General features: G+C 47.6%; 1 protein-coding gene across 1 annotated transcript; it reads left to right on the top strand.

Moving 5' to 3' along the window:
* Positions 1 to 1,111: 1,111 nt before the first annotated feature.
* Positions 1,112 to 15,389, top strand: LOC114485406 (proline-, glutamic acid- and leucine-rich protein 1-like). Its single transcript, XM_028486774.2, has 5 exons — positions 1,112 to 1,360; positions 10,049 to 10,113; positions 10,495 to 10,600; positions 14,897 to 15,046; positions 15,285 to 15,389. Exons 1-5 carry the CDS (start codon positions 1,112 to 1,114, stop codon positions 15,387 to 15,389), a joined length of 675 nt encoding a protein of 224 aa, XP_028342575.1.
* Positions 15,390 to 16,137: the final 748 nt, after the last annotated feature.

Genomic DNA, 16,137 nt, shown 5'->3' with positions numbered 1-16,137 from the left:
GACTTCCATCTGAAAAGACCACTCTGGTTGCTGCGTGGAGAAGGGAGTACAAAGGGCCAAAAGAGGAGCAGGGAGAGCAATGAAGAGGCCACTGCAGGAGGCTAGCATAAGAGGCCAGGTGAGAGAGAATGGTTACGTGGCCCAGAGTGTCACTGGAGATGGAGAAATAGAGAAAAATGAACCCTACTGGGTAGTATATTTTGGAGGCAGAATGCCAGGACTTGAAGAAGGATTAGATAAAGTGCAATAAAAGAGGAAAAAAGATGACCCTTGCATTTGAATCTGGGATTTGAATTTTATTAGATTCAAATTATGAAGATTTTGTGTACAAAAAAATGCACAGAAGTATTAGGGTGTTCACTAAAGTGTTCGCATTTTAAAAAAAAAGTGTTTGTATGAGTGAAAAACTGGAGCAGCTGGAAGTACTCAGCAATAGAATTGTGAACTCGTGGTGCGCCCATTTCATTGTACTGCGCCGCTTAAAAAACGGCGTAAAGTTGCCCACAATATATATCGAATGACAAAAGCCAAGCGCAGACTCCGCTCTTGTAAAATATACTCTGTATTTATGTGTTTGTGCATAGACTAATATTAGGAAAGTATACACATTACTGGGGGAAGGACTTGTGGGAGAGGGAGTTTCTCTTTTTACTGTATACCTTCTTTATTGTTTGAATTTGTATTTGCAAGGCACGTGTGTTGTATCATTTCTGTCGTTGTAAATGTAGTTAACAATCTCTATGATTTCAGACAACGAGGCCAGTTCCTTAGGTATCAGTGATGCCTAGATCGAAAGTGTCCTGAGATTACGCTACGTTAAAGGCTAGCTTTTGGACTCTGGCGCCTGTAGTCCTGACCACGTGTTCTTTAACCGCCACTGGTCCGCCCTCCCGCCCTCGACCCAGCCCACCTACCAGGCCTTGACACCCCGGGAACCAAACACCCACAGCTGGGGCGCCCCGGCCCTTCCACGCCGCGCATGCTCCCTCCCAGCCGGCGAGCGGACTGCAAAGCGCAGGACCAAGCCCCATCCTCACGCCCCTCCCCTCGAGGCGTCCGTCGCTGGGTATTTGCGTAATCGCGCCACGCCACCTCTAGAGCCCGGGTGAAGATGGCGGCAGCCGTTCTTAGCGGGCCGTCTGCGGGCTCCGCGGCTGGGGTTCCCGGCGGGACCGGGGGTCTCTCGGCGGTCAACTCGGGCTCGCGTCTCCGCCTGCTTCTGCTGGAGAGCGTGTCGGGGTTGCTACAGCCGCGAGCTGGGTCCACCGTTTCTCCTGTGCACCCCCCAGTCCGCTCGGTCCCACATTTGCCGGGGCTCATGTGCCTATTGCGGCTACATGGGACGGTGGGCGGGGCCCAGGTGAGTCTGTAGCCCGCAGGCCCGCGGCCCTGTTGGAAGGTTGGCGCAGCTTTTGTGCACCGGGCTCTTGGTGCACTGCAGCTGCAGTGGAGAGGTGGAGGGAAGGAAAGCTGGGGGCAGAAAGCGGATCCAGGTATCACTCTGGACGAGATTCACGCATTTCTCCTTTATCAGCCGTGAGTCGAAGAAACTCGGAAGAGGGAGGGCGTCGTTTTCTCTACTGCTAGGCTATCGGTAGACACGCATGAATGGGTTCAATCCCAGGCCCCGTCATTCACTAGATGTATGATCTTTAGCTTCTTTTTCATCCAGAAGTATCTGTTTTGGGGATTGTTTCGACTGAGTGAATGGGTGTATTCAACAAATATTTACAGAGCTCCTACTGAGGGCTACATCCTGGGCGCTCCAGTTATAGATGCGATGGCGATGAACAAAATGTTACAAAACACTGTGAGAATTGTATAGTAGGGAACTCTAATCTAATCTGGAAAATTGCAGAGATTTTCTTGAGGTACTGGAGTTTAAGTTGAGATCCCCAAAGATAATCGTAGGAGTTGGGTAGGGGAAGAAAATAGGAGGGGCGGTTCAGTCAGCGAAAAGCTCATGTGGGACGGTCCTCTGGTAGGAACTGAAAAGAAGGGCATTGTGCTTGAGGTTCAGAGATGGAGGGGAAGAGAGTGGGCGCTATGAGGTGAGTAGGCAGTGAACAGATCATGCAGCGCTTTGTAGACTGGTGTAGAAGAGTCCTTTGGATTATGCACAGAATAGAATCTAACTTCCTTTCAGTCCTGCAAGCTAAAAACCCAGATGTCATTCTGAACACTTTCTTTTTGCTCACACACCTCCGTATACAGTCTGTTAAGTCCTTTTGATTTTATTCTCTAAGTAGCTTTCAGATCTGTTCACTTCTTTCCATACCTTTCCCATTGCCCCCATCCTGGCTTTAACCCCCATCATCTTACCCAGATTCTAAGAAGACATAACTGTCTAACCTACGGTAGGTTCACCTTTAGTATTATCTCCCGTGCTCCATCTTCTCCCCCAACCCTCCCCCAAAAACTATTCATCCTTCAAGACCCGTGTACATGAGTTCTTCCTTGTCCAACATTTGTTACCGGGATTTTCCCAGCTCTATGCTTCCTTCCAGGAAGAGGGTTATCACAACCTGCTGGGTGGTTCAATAATCTTAGCCCCAAATTTATTAGAGATGACCTCATTTATTTATTAGTCCTCATTGAGGGTGACAAAACTGTGCCTCTGGTATCTCAGCCCAGTTCCCCTCCTGTGATTCATGTCGTTCCTAAGTATTTCTGAAATATTACCTATTCTGTTTATAAATGTGTGATTTCCGTCATCATCTCTTTCAAGTCTTCCCCTCCTCCCTCAAGGCAAGCTACATGAACTTAATGTCTTGCTTAATTTCTCTTAAGTGTCTAAAGTCTAGAAGCATTTTTTTAAAAAATTGAAGTATAATTGATTTACAGTGTTGTGTTAATTTCTGCTGTACACCAAAGCGACTCACTCACTGCTGTGGCCTCTCCCGTTGCGGAGCACAGGCTCCGGATGGGAAGGCTCAGCGGCCATGGCTCACGGGCCCAGCCGCTCCACGGCATGTGGGATCTTCCCAAACCGGGGCACGAACCCTTGTCCCCTGCATCAGCAGGCGGATTCTCAACCACTGCGCCACCAGGGAAGCCCATATACATTCTTTTTTATATTCTTTTCCATTATAGTTTATCCCAGGATATTCAATATAGTTCCCTGTGCTATACAGTAGAACCTTGTTTATCCACTCTATATGTTTTGATATGGTTTATATCTACTAACGCCAAACTCCCAGTTCATCCCTTGCCCACCTTCCCTTCCCCTAGAAGAATTTTGAGTAAAGAATCTAAGGGTGGGAGCTTCCCTTGTGGCGCAGTGGTTGCGGGTCCGCCTGCCGATGCAGGGGACGTGGGTTCGTGCCCCGGTCCGGGAGGATCCTGCGTGCCGCGGAGCGGCTGGGCCCATGGGCCGTGGCTGCTGGGCCTGCGCGTCCGGGGCCCGTGCTCCGCTGCTGGGCCTGCGCGTCCGGGGCCTGTGCTCCGCGGCGGGAGAGGCCACAGTGGGAGGCCCTCGTACCGCAAAAAAAAAAAAAAAAAAAAAAGAATCTAAGGGTGATGTGGGAAACACCTTTAAATTGCCTGTACTATATTTTTGGGTATATCTTGCCTTGAATTTTTTTCTACTTGTCTGTGTTGTCTTGAGTTCTCAGAACATGGAACTGTGTGGTGGGTTTCCTTCACTTCCTTGTAGATTTTCATTCAACAAAGATTTTTTGAGTATCTCTTATGTGTTACTTACTATTCCTCATCTCTAGGTAGATAAGTAAGACATCATCCTTTTCCTCGGAGAATTTCTAGCTTAGCTGAGATGAGAAATGAAGGTAAGTAAATAGGCCTGGAGCTTGAGAGAAAAAGAGATCCATTGATTGGCCCATCCATCTACGCTTAATCACCAACTTTGTTTTCCCACAGGTACTGCAAACTCAGTAGTTCCAAAATGGAACTACCTGAGCACAGTTCACAATTTCTGGCTTGCATTATGGCACCTGGTCTCCTTGCTGTCAGCCTTGCTCTTTTTAATTCATTTTCCACACAACAGCTGATCCTGTTTGTAAAATCCTTAACCTGTTTGCTGCCTTTTAAAATCCTTAAGCACCTGAACTTTCCTGCCTCAGGGCTTTTGCACTTGTGCTTGGAATCTCTCCCTGTGCTGCCTCTCCATCTCCGCCCCCCGCCCCGCTGCAATCCTCCAGATCTTTTCAACTCAGTGTTTGTTTGTCACTGCCTTTGGGAAACCTTTCCAAACCACCTATGATTAGCTGTTCTTCATTACACCATATGGAAATTATTTATTCATTGTACATATACACTCAACCTCCTTCCCCCATACCCACACAACTGGGCTTTGATTTGTTTTGTTTTTGTGTGTAGTTAAAAAAAAAAATTCTGGAAAATTTCAGATGACACAAAAGTAGAGAAAATAGTATTTTGAACCACCCCCACCCCGGCCCGTGCTGTCTCTATCACCCAGATTTAACAGTGAACATTTTGCCAGTCTTGTTTCATTCCCACTTTCCCAACTCTGCCTCCAACCTCCCCTGCCCCTGGAGCATTTTATTTTTACTTATTTATTTATTTATTTATGGCTGCATTGGGTCTTAGTTGCGGCACAGGGGATCTTTCGTTGTGGTACGCAGGCTTCTCTCTAGTTGTGGCATGTGGGCTCAGTAGTTGCGGCACGTGGGCTGTTTGTGGCACGCGGGTTCCAGAGCGCATGGGCTCTGTAGTTGTGGCACGCGGGCTTAGTTGCCCCGCGGCGTGTGGGATCTTAGTTCCCCTACCAGGGATTGAATCTGCGTCCCCTGCATTGGAAGGTGGATTCTTAACCACTCGACCCAGGGAAGTACCCCTCCCCCCACCCCGAGCATTTTAAAACAAATCCTGTATCTCATTTCCCTTATAATTGCACATACTTTGAAGGACAGAGTGTCTTGTTCTGCCTTGTGTCCCTAGGGCTTTGTACTGTCCCATTCTCTAGCCAGTACCCAGTGATCTTCTTAAAAATGTCAGTAAGATTAGAGCATTGTCCTGCTTAAAACCGTACACTAACTTATTGCACCAGGCCTTACATAGTGCGGCCTCTGCTGGCCTCTTGACCTCCCCTCACACGACTCTTGGCCTGTCTTCACTGTGCTCCAGCCACCCAGGCTGATCTCATTTCTGCAGCAGCTGAGGCCACTGCTCATCAGTTCCTTCACTCTTTGCTGGGAAACTCCTGGGGAGGTGAGCTGCTTGTTTAGATCCCAGCTTCCATGCCACCATTTCAGAGGAGCCTTTCCTGAGCACGCTGTTTTAAAATACAGTGGTCCTTCCCATTTCAGTCATTTTCTGTCAGATTATTCTGTTTTGGTTCTTTCCTAGCGTTTATCACTATTTGAAATAAATTAACTTATTTATTATCTGTCATGTTCTCTCTTCTCTTCTTACCTTGTTTAAATTCCATTATAATCACTTCCTCACCCTTCTGCCTTCATTGTACGTGCTCGGCAACACCCCGTCTGTGTTAAATCCAACTCTGTTTATTTGGTGCCTGTACCTGTACAGCTCAGTATGGCTGGAGATACATGTATCCTGGCTGGCTGGTCTCACTTTAAATTCATGGCTATCATCTTTTCAAGTGGACTCTTAATGTTGCCTAGCAATCCTGTTACATTTCCACTTTCCTAGACAACCTCTGATTACTTCTCTCCATCCTCACTCTTAGCTGATGACCTCACTTCCCATTTCAGTGAGAAAATAGAAACAGGGGGATGGGAATTCCCATAGGCTGCCGCCACCACATCTGCCAGCTTACCTGTGTCTCTGCTCGTATGCTCTGCCTTCCCTCCCATTACTAGGGGTGAGCTGGTCCATGCCCCTACTAAGGCCAGCCCTCTGCTTGTACATGACATCTGTCCCCTCTGCATGTACACAAGTCCATCGCTTCTCCACTTGTTCATCATCAGCTTTTCCCGCTTTGTTAGGTCATTTTCATCAGCATATAGCTCAAAACCGCTTTAAAAGAAGTCCCCCTTCCAGCTCCTGCCCCATTTCTCTGCTTCTCTTTATGGCAGAACTCCTCAAAAGAGTTGTTTGCACTTGTACTTTCTCCCATTCTTCTTGTTAAAAAAATAATATTACTTTGAAACGATTTACAATTTATAGAAAATTTAAAGGAATATACCCTTCACCCAGATTCCCTGAATGTCAACATTTTAAACGCATATTTGTTTTATCATTCTCTGTGCATATTTTTTCTGGGTCCATGAAGGAGGAAGTTGCAGACATGATGCCCTTTACCTGTAAATTCTTCAGCGTGCATTTCCTTAAAAATGACATTCTCTTACATAACCGCGTTCCATCATCAAACTCAGAATCAATATCAGTACCATAAGTGATTTAATCTATAGATCTTATTCCAATTTTGTCAGTTGTGCTAAAAGTGTCCTTGATAGCAGAAGAAAAATTTCTTACGATCTTGACATTTTTGAAGAGTACAGGATAGTTATTTTATAGGATGTCCCTTAGCTTGGTTTGTCTGCTGTTTTCTGATGATTAGGTTCAGGTTGTGCAGTTTTGGCAGGAATACCACAGAAATGATGTGTGACATTCTTGTCGCATTGTATCAGGAGGCACATAATGTCTCTTTGTCCCATCACTGGTGATGTTAACTTTGATCATGGGTTAAAGTGATGCCTGCCAGGTTTCTTCATTATAAACTTATGGTTTTTTCCTGTGGGGAGATTATGTAATTTTGTGTCTTGTTACCCTTTCACCCGTTTTTTTTAGTGTCCATTAAAGATTCTTCCCTGAACAAATCATTACCCTGATGGTTGTCCCTTAGAACTCATCCCATTTAGGCTTTTAGCCTAACCACTTCACCAAGATACTGCTTTACCAGGGAACTCGGTAAGGCTTGAGGGTCAACAATGACCACTGAAGAGATCAAGTTCAAAGGTCAAATTTTGGTCCTCCTATTACTTGACTTGTCTGTAGTATTGGTTGTAGCTGGTGACTCCTTTCTTGCAAAATTTTCTTCGCTTGGCTTCTGGGATACCACTCTCTCCTGGTTCTCCTCTTACCGTACTGGTCCCTCCTCTCCTCGCTAACCTCTCAGTGTTGGAGCGCCCGAGAACCCGGTCCTTGTGCTGCTTTCTTCCTCTGTTTACACTCACTCCCACAGTGAGCTGATCCAGTCTGACGACTGACAACCTCCCAAATCCATACTCCGACCAGGATTTCTCCTAACTCCGGACTTAGCTACCCAGTGCCTGTTTGGCATTAAATAGACATCCCAGACTTAACACCTGAAACTGAACTCCTGATTCTCACCCCCAAACCTGCTCCTCCTGTGGTATTCTGCTGCCTCGTAAGTGACAACTCCATCTTTCTAGTTGCTCAGGCAAAAAACTTTGGAATTAGCTTTGCCTCTTTTCTTTATCTCCCGCCCATATCCAGTGTGTTATCAAATCCTGTGGGCTCTCCGTTCAGAGTGTAACCACAGCTTGAGGCTTGAATCCCCACTTACCACGCTCTTTACACTGCCTCGTCTCTCTCCTGGATCCTTAAAATAGCCTCCTACTTCCGTCTGCTTCTGCCTTCTTGACAAGGCAACTCAGGTGTTGTGGATGTGTTTTAAAAAATAAATTATGTCAAATAATATCTCTTCTCTGCCTAATTCTCCTCTACCCCATGGCTTTTATCTTATTCAGAGTGAAAATCAGCGGTTGCCTATATGACTCCAAAAGGTCCCACCCTGCTCCCGGGGCCTCGTCTCCCGCTCAGTCTCCTCTAGTGACAGTTCACCTCCTTGCTGTTCCTCAGATACGCCTAGTGTGCTGTCATCTCACAACCTTTGCTCTTGTTCTCTGCTTTGCCTGGAACAACAAAAAGTTACCAGCATGCCTTTTTTTTTTTAAACAGTTTTATTGAGATGTAATTCACATACTTACAATTCAGCCATTTAAAGTGTACAATTCCATGGTTTTTAGTATTTGCAGAGTTGTGCAACCATCACCATGATCAATTTTAGAACATTTTCATCACTCCCAAAGGAAGCCCTATACCCATTGGTAGTCACTCCCCATTTCCCCCCAACCCCTCTCTGCTCTTCAGCCCGAGGCAACCACTAATCTACTTTTTGTCTCCATAGGTTTGCCTGCTCTGATGATTTCATAGAAGTGAATCATACAATATGTGGCTTTTGGGGTCTGGCTTCTTTCCCTTAGCATAATGGGTTTTTTGTTTGTTTGTTTTTTTAAAATTTATTTACTTATTTATTTTTGGCTGTGTTGGGTCTTCGTTTCTGTGCGAGGGCTTTCTCTAGTTGCGGCGAGCGGGGGCCACTCTTCATCGCGGTGTGCGGGCCTCTCACTGTCGCGGCCTCTCTTGTTGCGGAGCACAGGCTCCAGACGCGCAGGCTCCGGTAGTTGTGGCTCACGGACCTAGTTGCTCTGTGGCATGTGGGATCTTCCCAGAACAGGGCTCGAACCCGTGTCCCCTGCATTGGCAGGCAGATTCTCAACCACTGCGCCACCAGGGAAGCCCAGCATAATGTTTTTAAGGTTCATCCATGTCTCAGAACTTCATTCCTTTTTATGGCCAAGTAATATTCCATTGTGTAGATATACTACGTTTTGTTTATCCATTCATGGTTGATGGACATCTGGGTTGTTTCCAGTTTCTGGCTGTTACGAGTAATGTTGCTATGAATGTTCGTATACGATTTCTTATGAGAACACGTGTTTTCGTTTTTCTTGGGCATATACTTAGGAGTGGTGTTGCTAGGTCATATGGTTAACTCTAACCTTTTGAGGAACTGCTGGGCTGTTTTCCAAAGTGGCTGCACCATTTTATATTCCTGTCAGTGCGTGTGAGCATATCAGTACACCTTGCTCTCACTTTCCTCTGCTCAACTAGCTTCTTAGAGAGGGCCCTGTGTCCACTCCACACAAAGTGCTGTCTCCCTTCCCTACTCCAGCCTCTCCTTTCCTTCCTCAGTTTATTTTTCCCCTTAGCACCTAGCACCCTCCAACATGCTATTTCTTATTTGGTCATTTTAAAATTTATTTTTATTTTTATATTTTTTGCGGTATGCGGGCCTCTCACTGTTGTGATCTCTCCCGTTGCGGAGCACAGGCTACGGACGCGCAGGCCCAGTGGCCATGGCTCACGGGCCCAGCCGCTCCGCGGCACGTGGGATCCTCCCGGACCGGGGCACGAACCCGTGTCCCCTGCATCGGCAGGCGGACTCTCAACCACTGCGCCACGAGGGAAGCCCCTGGTCATTTGTTTATTTTCTGTCTTCTCTAACTAGAATATAAGCTCCCTAGCACCTCAAACAATGTCTCACATAAAGTAGGTAAATAAATGTTTATTAAGTGAATCAACATTTCCCTTCATGAGAACAGGGACCTTATTTATTTTATTCAGCTGTGTATTCCTTCATCTGATTCAGTGCATAAGATGTGTTTGTCGAAAGAATGAATGATGAGTACAGTTAGGGAGATACAGGGGCCACCAGAGGAGTCTGGCCATTTAAGCATAGAGAGTTTACTTGTGGGAGGGCTGAGGAGGAGGCCTCTTTCAGGGCTGCGAGAATGTGCAGGAAGGAAGCTCTGGTTGACTTGGTTAATGTTGGCATTAGCAGCTCGAAGGGAGCCAGGAACAGGAGGAGGGGGATTTGGGGTGAAGGAAGAAGGGATCAGATGAGTTTAGTGTCCAATCAGCAAGCATTTAGGGATGTCCCTCTGTGCTAGGTGCTGTCTAGGGAAACAGGAAGGAGCCTGTCTTTGAAGTCTGGTAGCTGGGATGAGTCGGGCGGTCTAGCCTTCTGGGTAACACTAGTTCGTTGGGTGGGAAGTGGGGGAGGGGACAGGTGAGATGTAACTTGAGGAAAGCCCACGGGACAGGACAGGCTGCTGTGTGTGTCACCTACTGAAAACAGGGAAAAGGTTGTAGGCCTCTAGAGGAATGGTCTTTTGGCCTCAGAGGAGGTGTTACTTCAGAAAAGGCTTCGGAAACACCGGGGCAGGGAAGCGGTTGGAGAAATCCTGTGTCTTTAGCATCCTATTCCCGACTCACTTCCTTGTCTTCTTTCCTCCAGAACCTTTCAGCTGTTGGCGCGTTGGTGGGTCTCAGTAATGCACGTCTTGGTTCTATCAAAACTCGGTAAGTCTTTAACCCTGTTTTTTCTCCAGGGGGATGTTTCTTTAGGAAGAGGGCTGTACATCTGTCCATCCACTGTCACCACCCCACGGATTCCTGAGATTTCTCCATTCCCAAGAAGGTGGAGAGTTTGATTCTTTTCATGAGTTCACTTGGCTTTGAACCCCACCTATTCCAGCTTCCAGGTTTCCTGTGCCCCACCTTCTGTTCCCTTCTTTCCTTGCTGCCCGCACCTCACTCCAAGTCCTCCAAGTATTTCAGGAGTTAGTAGCCGCCGTGGATCTGGAGGTGACGTGTTTCTCTAGCCAGTGAGCGTTAAAGGGTGATGAATTGCTTTCTCTGCAGTCTAGCCACCACCCACTTGTTACTCATCTTTCTTACAAGGTTTGAGGGCCTGTGTCTGCTGTCCCTGCTGGTGGGGGAGAGCCCCACGGAGATGTTCCAGCAGCATTGTGTGTCCTGGCTTCGGAGCATTCAGCAGGTCTTGCAGGTAAGGATTCAGCCGCCACCCTGCCTCCCTCCCTCCCCCAGCCATGCCGTATTCTCCATTCTGGATGTGGTACATCTTTGTGGCTTAGACATTTAGTTCTGAGGACAGAATAATTAGAAGCAGTTTTTTTCTAGCAGGGAGGATGAGCTTCAAATAGAAACATCCTTTTAAACGTTTTGATATTTTTATCTACTGGGTTATTTTAATTCATCTGACCTTTCATACTCTGTAACTGCTGTTTCACATCCTTGTTAGCTTTTCTAATGAGTGACATCTCTAAAGCTGCTTTTCCCAGATGTTTGATTTTTTAAAATAATTAGTTTACTAAATTTTTTTTTTTTTTTTTTTTTTTGGCTGCATTGGGTCTTCGTTGCTGTGCGTGGGCTTTTCTCTAGTTGAGGCGAGCGGGGGTACTCTTAGTTGCGGTGCACGTGCCTCTCCCTGTGGTGGCTTCTCGTTGCGGAGCACGGGCTCCAGGGGCGTGGGCATCAGTAGTTGTGGCATGTGGGCTCAGTAGTTGTGGCTCTCAGGCTCAGTAGTTGTGGCACACGGGCCTAGTCGCTCTATGGCATGTGGGATCTTTCCAGACCAGGGCTTGAACCCATGTCCCCTGCATTGGCAGGCGGATTCTTAACCACTGCGTCACCAGGGAAGTCCCCCCAAATTTTTTTAATTTTTTTTTTTTTTTGGCCACGCCGTGTGGCTTGTGGGATCTTAGTTCCCCAGCCGGGGATTGAACCCATGCCTTCAGCAGTGAAAGTGCAGGATACTAACCACTGGACTGCCAGGGAATTCCCCAGGTTTTTTTTTTTTTTTTTCCTACTCCTCTCTTCCTCTTTTAACATTTAATTTTTTTTCTTTTACATCCTTTGATGACATCCCCACTTAGTTCTTCCACAAGCATGTTCTGGGCACACACGGCAGGTTGTGCACTAAGCTTTGGTGGAGAGATGTACTTGGACCCTGCTTTCAGGTGTTTAGAGTCTCTTGCAGGGGTTGGGAAACTTTCTAGGTGTCTATAGATAGTAAAATGTTTTAGGTTTTATAAACCACATATGGTTTCTGTTTCTTTTGGCTGTGCCTCACACACATGGGATCTTAGTTCCCCAACCACGGATCAAACTCGTGCCCCCTGCACTGGAAGTGTGGAGTCCTAACCACTGGACCACAAGGGAATTCGCATGGTTTCTGTTGCGTAGTGTTTCTTTGTTGGTTTGTTTTCCAGTCCTTTAAAAATTTAAAAACCATTTTTAGTTTGTGGGCTGTGCAAAAACAGGCACCGACAGACCATGGTTTGCTGATCTGTGTTCTAGTGGAAGAGAATAGTATTTATTTTTTTAAGTGCTTTTTATTTTATTTTAAAAATCTATTCATTTATTTTAAGTATTTATTTATTTATTTATTTATTTGGTTGCGCCTGGTCTTAGTTGCAGCTTGCCAGCTCCTTAGTTGTGGCATGTGGGCTCCTTAGTTGCGGCAGGTGGGCTCCTTTAGTTGTGGCACGTGGGCGCCTTAGTTGTGGCATGTGAACTCTTCATTGGGGCATGCACGTGGGATCTAGTTCCCTGACCAGGGATCGGACCCGGGCCCCCTGCATTGGGAGCGCAGAGTCTTAACCAAGGAAGTCCTGAAAGAGAATAGTTATACAATGAGTGTGAAAAGATAAACTTCGGTAGGTGCTCTGGAGGTAAAGAATGTAGTTATCTGAGAGCATGTAACGAGAGAATCTGACCCAGACTGGGGTGGTGATCAGGGTCAGTGGTTCAGGGAGGGCTGTTCTGATGGGTAGGAGTGAACTGGGCTGAGAGTTTTCTAAGTGTTCTAAGCCTGCAAAAGTCCTGAGAGAAAAGGAGTTTGACTCCTTTGAAGAATTATAAGCAGGCTGGTGTGACTGAGGTTAATGAGATGCGACCGGGGAGGTAGGTGCATGGGGCCCAGGCTGTGTGCGGCGTTGTAGGTGTATTGGGGAGTTTGGTTTTTATTCTCAGAACAGTGGGAATTCATGGAAGGCTTTGAGTAGGGGAAGGAGGTGGTGGTAGTGGTGACGTGATCAAACTTTCATTTGGAAATACCACTCTGGCTGCTGTGTGGAGACAGGATTAGAAAGGAGCCAGAATGGCAGCAGAAAGACCACGAGGAAGGTACTGAGGTAACCTAGGAGAGCATTCACGGTAGCCTGGACTAGGGCGGCAGCTGTAGACATGAGGAGAAGTAGGTGAGAGATTTAGAGGCAAAATAGACAACAGGTCCTGATGATGGAATAGCGTCAGGGAAAGGATGTGTCCACGATGACTCCCGGGTATCAGAACATTGGAAGACAGCCAGGTTCCAAGGGGAGTGGTGAAAATAACATGAGTATGGTCTTGGGCATTCAGTAGAGGCCCCCAGGAAGCACACCCTTGACCTAGTGTGCATGGAAGTGACCAGACCTCTCAGAGGGTAACCCTGAGGGTTCGGTGGGTGGGGGCTTCAGTCAATATGTTTTACAAAGAGGAAGAGTCCTCAGCATTTAGATGGCAGCTGAAGCTGAGGAGGAGGCTCAGATGATCAAGTTGAATACTTACACAGACTGGATCTTGAGGCGCTCCACAGTCAATGGTCAGGTAGAGGAGGAGGATGAGCTTACACAGCAGACAAGACAGAGCAGCAGAAAGGAGATAACCAGGATGGTGGGTTGGATGGAATCCAGATACTTCAGGGAAGACGGAGGAGTCATTTCTCTTTATGCCCTTCTGAGCTGGAATAAGACGAGGACTGAACATTTTTTAATCAGATTTAGCAACTGAAGGGTAACGAGACTGTGACAGTGTTTTTGGTGGAGCAGTGGACACTGAAGCCAGGTTGCCCTGGGATGAGCAGTGAGTGGGAGAAGGAGTGGAAGTGGAGAAGGTAGGCAGCCCTGTCAGGACGTCTGGCTCTGCCGGTAAGAGAGAGAAACTGGGCAACAGCTGAGCTTGGGCAAGTGGAGTATGGGCTCAGGAGAAGGACTTTTAGGACGGGAGAGACTGGAGCATGCACAAATGTCAGTAGGAAGAATCCTTTTGAGAGGGATTGGAGAGAGGGGGCCAGTTAACAGTGTACGGTTCTGAGAAGAGGGGAGGGGGGGCTATCGAAAGCACCGAGGAGGGATTGTCCTCGGCTGGGAGGAGCATCTCCTCTAGTGGGACAGGAGGAAGGAGAGCGGGGCTGAGGATGGAGATGGAGTTTTCAGTTTGGTGGTGGGAAGCTGAGGGAGTGCCCATCTTTGGGCTTCAGCTTTCTCTGAAGTTGCAGGTTAGGTTATACAGAAGTGACGGTGGTGGGAGAGGGGCTGAGTAGCAGAGGCAGTTAACCAGCGAGAGGTGCAGGGGGTTTGCTGGACAGTGTGGAGGCCTGCCTGTGGTTGGTAGGCCCACTGAGTCGGACTTTCGAAGCATTCTTGTTTCATTGACACGTGGCATCTGGTCTAGCGGGGGGGTGATGTGCTGAAGGCTTTTCCCTTAGATACACGTTAATTTTCTAGAGAAGTCCTTCTAAATTCAAGCCGTTTTTCCTCCATGAGTTCCACAGTAGGTCTGAGACAGCCAGAAGCAGGCTTGGTGAGATGGGGCGGTTTTGTTTTGGCTGAGACTTCTTTTGTGGTCTGAGAAGTGCTCCTCTCCATTCCTAGCAGGGAAATGTAGTATGGGAGCAGCAAGAAACTCCTGAGATGGTCTAGTCAGGCAGATCTTTAAAGTATGGCTTTGTTACCTTTTTTTCCCCCAAATTCCTCAGACCCCCAGGCACGCATAGTACTAAAATGTGAACACATGTCCTGTCTGTAGATGAATGTGTTACTTTGGATGCTCCATATCTCTAATACACTCTGTCCCTAGTGGATTTTTTTTTTTTAATCTATTTATTTTTGGCTGCGTTGGATCTTTGTTGCTGAGTGCGGGCTTTCTCTAATTGCGGTGCACGGGCTTCTCACTGCGGTGGCCTCTCTTGCTGCGGAGCACGGGCTCTAGGCACGTGGGCTTCAGTAGTTGTGGCTTGTGGGCTCCAGAGCGCAGGCTCAGTAGTGGTGGCGCATGGGCTTAGTTGCTCTGCAGCATGTGGGATCTTCCCGGACCAGGGCTCGAACCCATGTCCCCTGCATTGGCAGGCGGATTCTTAACCACTGCGCCACCAGGGAAGCCCCTGTCCCTAGTAGATTTGATGGTAATGTTGACGTTTACTGTGGTGTTTGTCGAAAGCCCCATGTTGTCATACCTCTCGTTCCTCCTTTCGGTGACCGTGAAGGTGAGGTTGGGAGCATGGGGTGTTGTTGCTCTTTAGTCCCAGGACCCGCCCCCCACGATGGAGCTGGCCGTGGCTGTGCTGGGGGACCTGCTCCGCTACGCGGCCCAGCTCCCCACACTCTTCCGGGACATCTCCATGAACCACCTCCCCGGCCTTCTCACCTCCCTGCTGGGCCTCAGACCGGAGGTGAGATGCCTGCCCGCGTCCCCCTCCCCTGGGCCCCTCGCATTGCTTGCCCTCACTGACACCCATTGGGTTAAAGAATGTGATGGGAAGTGATCGGGGAATAGGACTGAAGTGAGAAGGGGTCGGGGCCAAGAAGAAGTGTAAGGAGAAGGGACCCTGAGGGGCGTGTGGTGGGGTGGAGATGGGGTCTGGGGGCGTTGGGCCCTTGGCCTCCTCCTTACTTTCTGTTTCCCCACAGAGTGAGCTCCCAGCACTGGAAGGAATGAAGGCTTGTATGACCTATTTTCCTCGGGCGTGTGGGTCTCTCAAAGTAAGTGTTCATGGGAACTCCTCTTCCCACTAACATCAACCTCGATAGCCGTCTTACCTCAGATTCCGGTGCTGAGATTTCTAAGCTCCTAGCTCCACGGCTCTAATTGTGCCACCTCGTAGCTTTAAATGCGTTCTCATTTAATCCTCACAGATAAAGAAATCAAAATTAAGTAACTTGCCTAAGAACTGATGCCAAAGCTCAGGCTCTTACCCCTGGACTCTTTCCTTTCTCTGCCCTGCTTTCTCTGTACCCCTAGACTGCCCTTCCCATTTTTCTACCATCTTGTTTTCCTTTGTTCCTAAAGCTCTTATGATTTCCTCTGGGAAGACTTCCTGACTATACCAACTTCCCTAGCGCTTCTCTCTCCTTATTTTCCTGACTAATCTCCCACCCTGTCCCCCGAACTGTCATGGCTGTACAAAGGTGGCTGCACAGCAGAGCCTTATTAGGGCAAACAGGCAGGTGGACGTGGGTCAGGTGAGGGAGGAAGGAGGTCAGTGAAAGAATTAGAGTTTTATTTTCAAGGAGATAAAATAACAAATATGAATGGTTATCAAATTCTGCCAAAGCAGTAACAGTTAAAGGGCCTTTGGAATTGGTACATTTATTGTTTGCAGAATAATTCGATGCCAAGAAGTACCTAAGAACAAATAGGTGTTCTCCTGTCAATTAGATGTTCTCTCTTGTTTTGATACACTCATCATTGCTTGACAAACCGTTGGGCACCCCCTTTCTCAGATGCAAGCACAAACCCATGGAGAAGTGGAATTGGTGGCAA

This window comes from Physeter macrocephalus, unplaced genomic scaffold (assembly GCF_002837175.3).
Source record: "Physeter macrocephalus isolate SW-GA unplaced genomic scaffold, ASM283717v5 random_1179, whole genome shotgun sequence".
NCBI lineage: Eukaryota > Metazoa > Chordata > Mammalia > Artiodactyla > Physeteridae > Physeter > Physeter macrocephalus.
Note: the sequence above shows the minus strand (reverse complement) of the source record. Positions and strands in the feature narration are given on the sequence as shown.

Bases quoted from the DNA above. Each gene is read 5' to 3' on its own strand.
- LOC114485406 (XM_028486774.2), top strand. From the start codon at position 1,112: ATGGCGGCAGCCGTTCTTAGCGGGCCGTCTGCGGGCTCCGCGGCTGGG. The intron at 10,114-10,494 runs GTAAGTCTTTAA...CTTTCTTACAAG, and splicing joins CTTGGTTCTATCAAAACTCG to GTTTGAGGGCCTGTGTCTGC. The intron at 15,047-15,284 runs GTGAGATGCCTG...GTTTCCCCACAG, and splicing joins TGCTGGGCCTCAGACCGGAG to AGTGAGCTCCCAGCACTGGA.